The 11951-nt window shown below is 38.9% G+C and overlaps 2 protein-coding genes across 2 annotated transcripts; both read left to right on the top strand.

Moving 5' to 3' along the window:
• The first annotated feature begins 1542 nt into the window (after positions 1 to 1542).
• LOC107809625 (uncharacterized) lies at positions 1543 to 4119 on the top strand. Its single transcript, XM_016634285.2, has 6 exons — positions 1543 to 1706; positions 1791 to 1997; positions 2591 to 2887; positions 3136 to 3297; positions 3552 to 3635; positions 3794 to 4119. The coding sequence occupies exons 1-6, from the start codon at positions 1677 to 1679 to the stop codon at positions 3899 to 3901; spliced, it is 888 nt and encodes a 295-aa protein (XP_016489771.1). The 5' UTR covers positions 1543 to 1676; the 3' UTR covers positions 3902 to 4119.
• A 4105-nt stretch (positions 4120 to 8224) lies between these two features.
• On the top strand, positions 8225 to 8740 carry LOC107809624 (uncharacterized). Its single transcript, XM_016634284.1, has one exon. It carries the CDS (start codon positions 8225 to 8227, stop codon positions 8738 to 8740), a length of 516 nt encoding a protein of 171 aa, XP_016489770.1.
• Positions 8741 to 11951: the final 3211 nt, after the last annotated feature.

Genomic DNA, 11951 nt, shown 5'->3' with positions numbered 1-11951 from the left:
TGAATATACGTATTATGTGTTTGGTGTTGAGGTGATGCACATGCTAGGTGACAGGCGTGTGGGGGTGCACCGTGTGAATAATGACTCGATTGATTCCGTGGTATGTGTAGTGACCTAACTTGTTTCTATTCATGAAATTTCTACGTGCTAGAATAATCGAGGTGTGATCCATGTTAGAAATCATATTTAGGATATATGCTTATCCTGTTGGGACCCATTGAGGTCATTTCTGTTGTTGAGTTATTTGCTTAAATTATAATTACATACTCAGTCATACTCATTCATTGCATATCATATCTCAGTCTCTGTTATTATTTGTCTCACATCATATTATCATTATTTGGGCTGATTGTCATGAGATTGGTGAAGCCGAGAGACCAGAGATATTAATGACTGAGTGAGGCAGATGGCCTGATTGTGATGATGTTTATGGGATCGGGCTGCACACTGCAACATGCTTTATTGATTCATGCCATGATTGACTTATATTAGCGCTTGGGCAGGATCCGCCCCTCCGGAGTCTGACTTACCAGTAGTGAGTGCATGTACCTACTAAGTGCGAGTGCGAGTGCCGAGCGATTGTGATGACTGAGTGACTGGGAAGACTGAGTGAATTGATGCTCCGAGAGTATGCATATAATTTTATCACTGTGTTGCATTACAGTTGGCATGCATAACTGACATGTAGGCATAGAGATGTACTTTCCGCATGCCATCTGATAATGAATCATCCTGTCTATTGTTGAAAGTTTTTGGAAAAAATCACAGTTTTCTGATATACTCACATTTTGGTAATTTCGGTGAAAGATTTGGATTTTTACTGTTATACCTGAAAAACATGGCTATTTTTCTTAACTGTGAACGAGCTGATCATCATATATTTGAGTTATTACTTGTACTGCTTTATTTATATTGTTACGAGTTGTTCTTGGCTGTCGGTGTTGGATTCTGACCATTGTCCAAGCTCGTCACCACTTTCAACCTAAAGTTAGGTTTGTTACTTATTGATTACATGGAGTAGATTATACTCATACTACACTTCTACACCTTGCGTGCATATTTTGGATGCTGATGTTGTGTATGGCGGGAGCTGACATTGAAGATGTACCTGCATTCCTGTCATAACTGCTTCTTGTTCTTGGTAGCTTTAGAATTATTAATCCGTCATGTATATTTCAAACAGATGATGTATTTATTTCATACCAGCTTTGTAAACTCTAAATCTCAGAAGCTCATGATTTGTACTATCAGTTCTTGGGAAGTGTATAAAACTTAAGTTATTTCATCATTTATTTTGAGTAAATCTCATTGAATTGGATTGTTGTTAATTGGCTAACTAGCGAGTTGGGTTAGATGTCATCACGACTAGTTGGATTTTCGGTCGTGCCAAACCAACAAAACTTGAAAAAGTAGTGTCAAAAGGAGATCAAATAATCCAAGTTAATTACTGATGGTCGCAGTAGCCAGCTAAGGTTCACTCTGTATAGTCAATGAAGAAAGAATAAAAAAGAAGGTTGGCAAATGCAGTTTGATCTTTGGTAACTTGATCGCCAAGAGCCATCCATTGACTAAGTGACCCTGCGACTGCTTTATTAACTAGTATAAAATCCTCAATATCTCGTGCTTATACCAGACCACCAATTTCTTGCTTAGACTAATCTTGTTTGTTTTGTACAATGGCCATTAAACCCGTGAAGTACTGTGTGGTAATTTCGCTCTCACTTATTTATATTTCTTGAATTTTATTTTCGTTGTTTTATTTTAAAAAGCCAAATGGTTGTTGAATTCAGGTGGATGCGTTCACTGACGCAGCATTCAAAGGGAACCCAGCAGCCGTTTGCTTACTAGAAGAAGACAAAGATGACAAATGGTTACAGTCCGTTGCTACTGAGTTCAATATATCTGAAACTTGTTATCTCACTTCACTTACCCAATCCAATGAACCCACAAAGGCTAACCCCATATTTGGCCTTCGTTGGTTCACTCCTGTTCATGAGGTCAGCCTCCTGTTTCAAATTCTTCTGGTCTTCATTTTCTCAATTTTCAAACCACTGTTAGTCAATTTAACCACCCAAAAACTAATTTTAAGTTATCCAGTTTTAATTTTATTCTGCTGTCTAATTAAACACTATGTTTGGGATTGAGGCATTGTTGTTGTGTCTTATTTAACACTAGGAAGGCAGTATGAATATTTAAAGCTAATTAGGCTACCCTCCTTGTTACTGGTTGCTCTTCTCTGGATTTGTCCTGGCGGTGAAAGTGTAAATTGAGGCAATGCTAATGAAAAGCTTGTTACTTTCCCCCATCCATTTACTGAATGGGTAAATCTTGTTAATAAGAGTAATTAGACAATAAAGTTTGGAGCTCCTCTTTCTGAAAAATGAACATTTGTTATTGGAAAACTGGGGAAAATGAAAATCCAAAAAGTCGAAAGTATTCATTGAGGCTACATATAATGAATAAAGAGCATCTTAGCCCGGTGGATGCCCTTCTCCACATTATGCCTGATTTATCACTTTTTGTATGTTTTCAAGTAATTCTCTTTTGTAGCACAGAAATTCATTCGCAAACACCTTTAACTGCTTGCAAGGTAGATCTATGTGGGCATGCAACACTAGCAGCTGCACACTTTCTATTTGCCTATGGCTTGGTTAAAACTGATACTGTTGAGTTTTCAACAAAATCAGGAATTTTAACTGCTAAAAAAGTTCAAGAAGCCAAAGCTCCAAGTTCTCAGGACGACTGGCCAACAGTTTACTCAATTGAATTGGACTTTCCTGTTGTAAAAGTAGCCGAGACCAATTTTGCTGATGTTCCTGCAATTTCGAAAAGCTTGAATGGTGCATCTGTGGTTGAGATGCTTGAGACATCTAAGAGTGATCTTTTTGTACGTATTTCATCTGGTATTTCCTTTTGTATTTACACGAGTGCATAAGATAAAAATTCATGTAAAAGCAACTCATGCAAGTCTCTCTTACAAAGGTACAAACATGGACATTCAAGAAAGAATTTTTGTTTCATTCTTTTGGAAAAAAAAAATACATTTTTTCAAACTCAGGAGGAAGGGATGCTATATAAAGTTAGTAAAATTAGCTCTTCCTAGGGAAATGAAGATAATTCATGGTGCTTTTGCAGATTCTACTCCCATCAGGGGAGGCAGTGGTGGAATGCCAACCTCAGATTGATCAAATACAGAATATCCCTGGCAGAGGAATAATAATAACAGGACCTGCTCCACAGGGTTCTGGCTTTGATTTTTGTAGTCGCTTCTTCTGCCCAAAGTTCGGAATCAATGAGGTAATTGCTAGCACTTGAATCTACTGTGAGCATATATACTATTGTGTTCAAGCGGATCATAGTCACTGAAAAAGGTGGTACTGAATTTGCACATCCTAGAGAATTGAAGCCAGTAATATAGATAGTATTCATCTTCGTATAACGACAACTGCATATGTAAACATCTATATGTTTGTATAGCTGATGCTTCTTAGATGTCTCACCTGTTCTCTTCTTGCATATATTTTTGTTTTTCTTAAAACAAAACTTTTCAGGATCCTGTTTGTGGAAGTGCTCATTGTGCCTTGGCTCCTTATTGGCGTAAAAAGCTTGGCAAATGTGACTTTGTTGCTTTAGCGGTACTTCCTCTCTTCCTCCAACTTCCCTTATCCCCCTTATCAGGAACCAAATGCACAGGCTGAAATTCTTATTCATGCGTGGACGTGCATTCTGGAACTACTTATACTAACCACATAGTTCTATTTGCCTTATTGATTGGTATTGTTTTGTGGTTCAGGCCTCACCTAGAGGTGGCGTCGTGAAAGTGCATCTTGACGAGGAGAATCAAAGGGTATTTCTGAGAGGGAAAGCTATTACTGTCATGGAAGGTTCTCTTCTAGTATAATGTAGCTAGGAGCGGACATGATAAATTTAATAAATTGGTGGAAGTTTGTGTTTTCTTGAATGAAAACACCACCAACATTCTAAAATCTCTAAATTGGTTTTGGTTATGTACTTCACTATGGCTCTTGGAGCATTTGTAAGTTTCCAGTGTGTTTAAACATTTACTTCTGTAGTTCTGTGCTTTGCATTTATTAATAACATCTCCATCTTTTCAAGCCATTATCTGATGAGAGGGATGGAAGCTCATTAACTAAGTTGTCTATAATGAACTTCGCATACCTACAAGTAGTGCACAATTTGTACTATCATCAAAGTTGATGCAATAGATTATTTTACATTAGGCCTCATTTTTTTTGGTAAGCTACTGATAAAGAAGGAATTCAAGTCCTTTAATTACGTAACAATATTTTTACATTGGCAGCAAAATCGGACATAAACCTAAGCCCATGCTTTGTTTAAACAATTAAAAGGAGGTCTAAGATCATTTCTTCTTTTCCAAATCCTCTTCTTTGTTTGGATACTTATTAAATGCGACAGAACAATTCCTGTACTTGACATCGGATCTGTTGAACCATAAAACTCAGAACAATTTTATTTGATGCAAAACCAAATATCCTCCAAACCATATTCTCGTCCTGCAATACAAGATCAATAACAGGAACATATGGACCTAAAACTGTGATATTTATTCCTTTAGCTTCATAACATACTTTAAAGGGCTTCACCGGCGTTGTCAATTCCTTAAGCTTCATAACATTCCTGCTGGTGTTCAGCAACACCAGCAGGAAGTTCGCGAAGTAATTTGGTATGAGCACATGAAAAAACATGATTTGAGAGAATGCTAACTGAACCTTTAGCGGTAGTTAAAGCAAGAAAATCAATCAAGATTTGGGCCATGTAAACATTTCGAGTAACAGGGTTCTCACTTCTCAGGGAAGTATGCACAAGAGTTTTCAGTGCAACCAGGACCAGGTTTTCTGAAGCAATTTGTGTAAACAAATGTTTGTACAGATCACAGATAGGAATATATTGAAGGACATGTTTATAGGTAGAGGACTTGTAACGAGGACAACAGTCGATCCAAGATAAAGTAGTGGGTTGAAATTTGAAGCGGGGTTTTAAGGGAAACAGAGGAAAGTGGGTACAAATTGGTGGATTTGTCTTTATTAATGGGACAACATGTGAAGAGACGGTACAAATCCATGAATGGAGGACGGGGAAGAAGCAGCTTATGAAAGAGAGAGAGATTTGGACCATAGGAGTGTAGCTGTTACTTACAATTCTTAGGAGAAAGCGCTAGACTATTTCTAATTTGGAACTCAAACCCGAGAACTTTAGTTAAAATGTGAATGTGTCTTATCCATTGATGATAAATTAGTATACAAAACTAGGTTTATATGAATTTTATTCAAAGGCAGCTACTCTGCCTCTTCAATAGATAAAAAAAATTCTTTAAGGAGGGGAAAGGAAAATGCGGGGAAGGGATAACAAGACACAAGGTGAAAAATCAACCCCTACTACAAGAAGAAAGTTCAAATAATCAATTATTTGAACTGTAAATATATAAATTGTTCTTAAAACAATGTGAAAAATAACAAATTTCAAATATCAGAATAAAATGCTTGAAAATCAATAGTAGCAACGACTGCAAATCTTACAACATTCATAAGTACATTCAAACTATATAAAAGGAATTCATCAACGTAACATGGTATATTGTCTTGCTTTAGGTTAATTTCAACTCAAGTTACTAGCAGTGGTAAAGTTGAAATTGGAACATGTGGTGTTGTAGGCCCAAACTAATGAACTAAACCCTAGTCTCTCTTCTCCCAAATCAAATTGCGACAGATTATCCTCCATTTGATGTCCAATTACGATAAACGTCTTAGTCTTAACCCCACTATCCAATGTATGGGGTAAAATTAGTTTATAATAAATGGTCGAATGGTAGCATGACACGTGGAACCAGAGATAGGCAAAAGGCAAGTCAAGCAACAATTAATATTGGATACAACAATTGCAATCGACGAGTAAATCCTGATGGGAGCGTAATCAACGGGAGCAGATCGAGTAGTTGCCAGCGGATAACATTCAAAGAGGGAATATTTTGTAACATTAAATGAGCAACCGTTGAAGAGAATATTTACATTCATGGCCTGCCGTTACGTGCTCATCAATGACTCTTTTATTATCATTTAAGATGAGCTTGATCCTAGGATCTTGTTTTCTTAGGTAAAGCTATAAATAGTAGGCTCAGCAGCCACTGCAAGACAGAAAATTCTTTGCAAACATATGCTGTATTTTACTTTTGCCTCAATTAAACAACTTTACTTGTTCTTTATCATTGCTTTCAATTTTGTCCTTAGAGAAATTGCGCTCGGAGCCAGACTTGTCATCTTTTCAATTTCAATTGATAGATCCAATTTTTAATCTCATTTCTTTATCACTTTTGGATCAAATCAGTTCTCCTGTCTATAAACCACGTAACAAATTTAACTATACCGTTTAACGGGTAAACAGTTGGCAACCACCGTGGGGCTTAGACAGTTGTGTAATTGCTTTGATCCTTGTGTTTATTACTAACTTGTTTGATTTTTTTCTTAGCAAGAAATTAGAAATAACAGCTAATGATGTCAACATCACACACAACGTTGAGGTACGCGAAGATTTGCCTCAACATGAAGACTCAATCAGTGACACCCATAATGAAGGGGACAAAAACAATCCCGGTTTGTGAAGGGCATTACCCTCAGCATGTGAGGGAGCCAACTCACGATGATGCGGGGGAGGAACATTTCGTGGAAACAGTGAAAATCTTAAGAGAACAATCGAAAGCAATCATGAGTCACCTCTCAAGGCAGGATCGGGTGATGACGGAGTTAAAATAAGCATTGTCAGGCGTATCCAATAATGAAAACGGAAGGGTCCCGGTTCCTTCCAGCGTTCCTGCAAATCAAACGACTCAGAGAGTCGTAATAACACCCCAAGGGGTGAAGTCGATTTTGACTGTGCTGGAGGGACCGATAGCGGATCTGGAAATGACAACGGGAATGACCCTTCAAAACTGAGCTCATGAGGTTTATGAGGGAAATGAATGAACAAATGGATCAAAATGCGAAGGAGTTCCACGCCCGAATGGATCAAATTCCGAGCGCACCACCCGTTCTGAAAGGCTCAGATTCGAAAAAATACATGCAATTGCCGTTTAAGCCGAGCACAGTGCCAAAGTTAATTTCGAAGAGGTTTAAAATGTCGGACAGACCAAAGTACGATGGGACCTCAGATCCGCAGTAGCACATCACAACCTACACCACGAATGTGAAAGGGAACGATTTGGCTCAATATGAGATCTAGTCGGTCTTGCTGAAGAAATTTGGTGAAACCCTCACAAATGGGGCCCTGAAATGGTATTCACTCTTACCCGAGTATTCAATTGACTCTTTTGAGATGCTTGCAGATTCATTCATTAAGGCCCATGTTGGGGCAAGGAAGGTCCAAACTAGGAAGGCGGACATATTCAGGATTGCGCAAGGTGAGTCCGAATTGCTGTGGGAATTCGTGATCCGGTTCCAGAAAGAGAGGATGCTACTACCAGTTGTACCAGAAGAGTGGACAGCGGAGGCGTTCACTATGTTTGAATCCACGGAGCTATGACACCTCCCGAAAGTTGAAGGAAAGCCTGCTCGAATTCCAGGCAACCATATGGGCAGATGTCCATAACTGTTACGAGTCAAAAATAAGGATAGAAGACGATTAACTCGGGTTCCTGACATCAACTAAGGGACAGGACTGAGACAAGAACTAGGACAAGTTAAAAAGCGACTTTGATGCAGATCCGAGGTTTTCTAAAAGTTGTTTCCTGCCGTATGAAAGAACCGAGGGACGCATCAGCAAAGGGTTTCGGTCCTCGTATAGGTTCGCTCCCGATAGAAGAACCGATCATGACCGGAACAACAAGTCATTACAAGAAAAAGAGGTACTGGGGGCCCAGGAAACCACATATCCCTAGTTATCGGATTATAACTTCAACATCAGCTTAGTGGAGTTGGTATCGGCGATGAGGAATATCAAAGAAGCATGATTCCCGAGGCTAATCAGTTTTGATCCCAGCTAGAGGGATCCCAACTTGTCGTGTGAATGTCATGGGACTCACGGCCATAGAACTGGGGACTGCCGGCATCTACGTGAAGAGGTGGTGGCATTGTTGAAGAATGGCCATCTCTGGGAATTTTTAAGTAAACGAGCCAAGAATAACTACTGCCGAAGTCGGGACAATACAGAGCCTTCAAAGGCGGCATAGGACTCTCCTCGGTCGACCATCAACATGATTTTTAGAGGGAACGAAATCAACGGTGTAACCTTCTCGGTGGCCAAGAAAATAAAGATATCGGTGACTCACAACAAGAGACTCCCGAAAGTCATAGAAGATGATATCACCTTCACGGAGGAAGATGCTGACAGACTTCTTCTGCCATATAATGACGCTCTGGTAATCTCTATTAATGCTTTATATTTCAAAATTAAGCGTGTTTTGGTTGATCCGGGAAGTTCAGCCAACATCATCCAATGGAGAGTGCTGGAGCAAGTAAAGCTGACTGGAAGCATCATACCGACGATAAAACTCTTAGCTGAATTCAACTTGACAAGTGTGATAACCCGAGGAGAGATCGTGCTGGCCACGAATGCTGAAAGGGTAACCAAGACTACTTTATTCGAAGTAGTAGATGGCAACATGGGCTACAATATAATCCTTGGGAGGTGGTGGATACACAAGATGAAAGTCGTATCTTCGACATATCATAAGTTATTGAAGTTTCCAACACTGGAAGGGATCAAGTAGATAAGAGGATACCAGCCGACAACAAGGTAGATGAACACAATAAGAATTTCCATCAGCAAGGGGAATGATCCCACTAAATAGCAATTACAGGAACCGATGCCTTCTCCCTTCCCAAATGAAGATGATAATGGCGAGGAATCATCTGAATCCCACCAGGTGCTGAAATATTTTCAGGCACTGTAGGAGACGGATGCGACAAAATCAATCGCGTAAGAACTCGATCAAGTGGCCTTGTTTGATGAATTTCTAGAAAGGAAGTTTCACTTGGGAACATGACTCAATCCCAAACTCAGGTTAGAATTTATAAATTTTCTTAAGGCTAACGCAAATTGCTTTGTATGGTCGTACTTGGATATGACTGGTATCCCATTAGAAGTGGCCATGCACAAGCTAAGCTTGGACCCAAACTACCCACCAGTAAGGCAGAAGAAATGTCCGATTGCCTAGGTCAGGAACAAGTTTGTTAAAGAAGAGGTAACCCGACTAGTCAATATCGGTATTATGCGGGAGGTAAAATATCCAGAATGGTTAGCCAATGTAGTTGTAGTTCCGAAGAAGAATAACAAGTCTAGAATGTACGTAGATTATAAAATTTAAATAAGGCGTGCCCTCGTTCCCATTGCTAAATATTGATTAAATGATTGATGTTATGGCCGAGCACGAGTTAATGAGCTTCCTTGATGCTTACTCCGGGTACAATCAAATAAAGATGAACCTAGAGGATCAGGAAAAAACTTCTTTCCTAACAAACTTTGGCACATATTGCTATAAAGTGATGTTATTTGGGCTTAAGAACGTCGGAGCTACTTATCAGAGGCTCGTTAACAAAATATTTGAAAATTAGATAGGCAAAATAATGCAGGTATATATTAATGACATGTTAGTCAAGTCTTTGAGCGCAAGAGATCATTTGAAGCACCTCCAAGAGACTTCGACATTCTGAGGAAGCACAACATGAAACTCAGCCCGGAAAAATGTGCGTTCGGGGTCGGTTTTGGTAAGGTCTTGGGGTTCTTGGTCTTACAAAGAGGGATCGAGGTAAATCCCGACAAAATCAAAGCCATCAAGGACATTCTGGACCAATTGACAAATGTAAAGGAAGTACAAAAATTAACTGGTAGGTTAGCAGCCTTAAGGAAGTTCATCTCAAGATCCTAAGAAAAGTGCCATCACTTCTTCTCACTTCAAAAAAAAAAAAACAATTTCGAGTGGACCGTGGAATGCCAACATGCATTGAAAGACCTAAAAAGGTACTTATCAAGCCCCCCGTTACTTCCAAAACCAGGGGAAGGCGAGTAGTTGCTAATATATCTAGCAGTATCAGAAGTAGCGGTAAGTGCCATTTTAGTCCAAGAGGAAGAAGGTACGTAATTTCCCATTTATTATGGTAGTAAGATACTGTCGGGAGTGGAGACTCGATATCCGCACCTCAAAAAGTTGGTCTTAGCTCTCGTAGTCGCCTCTCGAAAGCTTAGGCCTTATTTTTAGTGTCATTCGATAGCCGTTGTGACAACCTTTCCTTTAAGGAATATCCTTCACAAGCTTGAGTTATCAGGCCGTTTGGCTAAATGGGTAGTCAAAATCATGGAATTCGTCATTGAGTACAAACCCAGGACTGCGATCAAGTCATACGGGCTGACTTCATGGCCGATTTCAGTCCCGGATTAATGCCCTTGGCTGCTAAGGAAGCAGTGTTGGTGTCAAAAACGACATCAAGAGTTTGGACCTTGTTTACAGATGGAGCTTCCAATGTAAAAGGGCCAGTTCTTGGTATAGATTTAGTCACGCCCTCGAGGAAAACTCTGAGGTAGTCCATTAAAACTATTCCGTTAACTAACAATGGAGCCGAGTATGGGGCTTTGGTTGCAGGACTTGAACTGGCCCGAGGACTCGACTCCGAGATCATCGAGATAAAGTGCGATTCCCAATTGGTAGTAAACCAAGTGTACGAGATTATTGACACAAAGGAAGAGCGCATGCTGTTGATGATCAATTTTGATCATCCCTTTTAAAATTAATTTACTTACACATTTACAATAAATATTTTGAAAGTATTTTCTATCAATAAATACCTATTCCTACAAATTAATTAAGTATTATTTTGAAATTAATCACTTAGTATTAGTATTATGTAATTACAAATATCCTTCTATTTTAATACTATTAAAATAATTCTTTAAATGTGCCATAGAGGTTTTTATAATTAATTTAACAAATTACTTCTTAAATTAATTAGATTATTATGTTAATGATTCAAAATTAGTGTTGTAATTTAGAAAATAAAGTATTTTACAAATAATTAATTACAATAATTAATAGTATATTTGATATTTGTAATTTTTCTAAATTTTATTGGAAATTAATTAAGTTTAATTAAATTAGTTTTAAGAAGGTTAAAGACTAAATGGCTACAATTGCAATTGCATAATTAAATACAAAATTGGCCATTCTTTAAATCAAAACCAACCCAATACCCAAGCCCAATCCCATCTGACCCAGTCCAAGTCCACCCCCCTCTTTCCACTTTGGAAATCCGCCCCAACCCACGAGAACCAATCAGAGCATGCTACGACACCCGTCTCTATCACTAAAAAAAAAAAATCAATCTAGGCCGTCCATCCTACAGATCAACGGTCCTTGTTTTATCTCCATTTTCCCTTTAATTTTAAACATCCTATTCGATTTAATCTTAGCCGTTGAAAGTAGAAGATTTAACGGCTCTCATATTTTCACTTTAAAATCTTTTAAAACCTTTACGTGCCCGAATTATCAGGGCCGTTGATCATCAGATCCAATGGCCCATATCTCGTCTCTCTCTCTCTCTTCACTCAGAGATGGACAAACCCCACTCCCTAACCCTAATTCATTTGCCACAAATGACCGCCCCCATTTCCCCTTTTGTCCTCTCTTCTCTCAACTCGCCATGATCAAATCGGTCACAGACCTTGCACAAATTTGTGCAAGGTCACAAATCGAACAGAGAATCATCCTCTTTGCCTTTCCTGTCCACGATTCTCGCCTACTTTTTTCCGTTTTATCATCCAAAATTTAAATACCCAAATCTGAACCCTAGATACAACGATGCAATATCAAGTTGTCAGATTTCTCTCAATGTGCTGTTAAATCCATTGCATGCATGATGTTTCTTCATCATTACCACAGTCCTTCTTTGTCCAGAGGTCAAACGCAGTGACCTCTGGACGTTGAGGTC

Source organism: Nicotiana tabacum, chromosome 19, assembly GCF_000715075.1.
Source record: "Nicotiana tabacum cultivar K326 chromosome 19, ASM71507v2, whole genome shotgun sequence".
Taxonomy (NCBI): domain Eukaryota; kingdom Viridiplantae; phylum Streptophyta; class Magnoliopsida; order Solanales; family Solanaceae; genus Nicotiana; species Nicotiana tabacum.
Note: the sequence above shows the minus strand (reverse complement) of the source record. Positions and strands in the feature narration are given on the sequence as shown.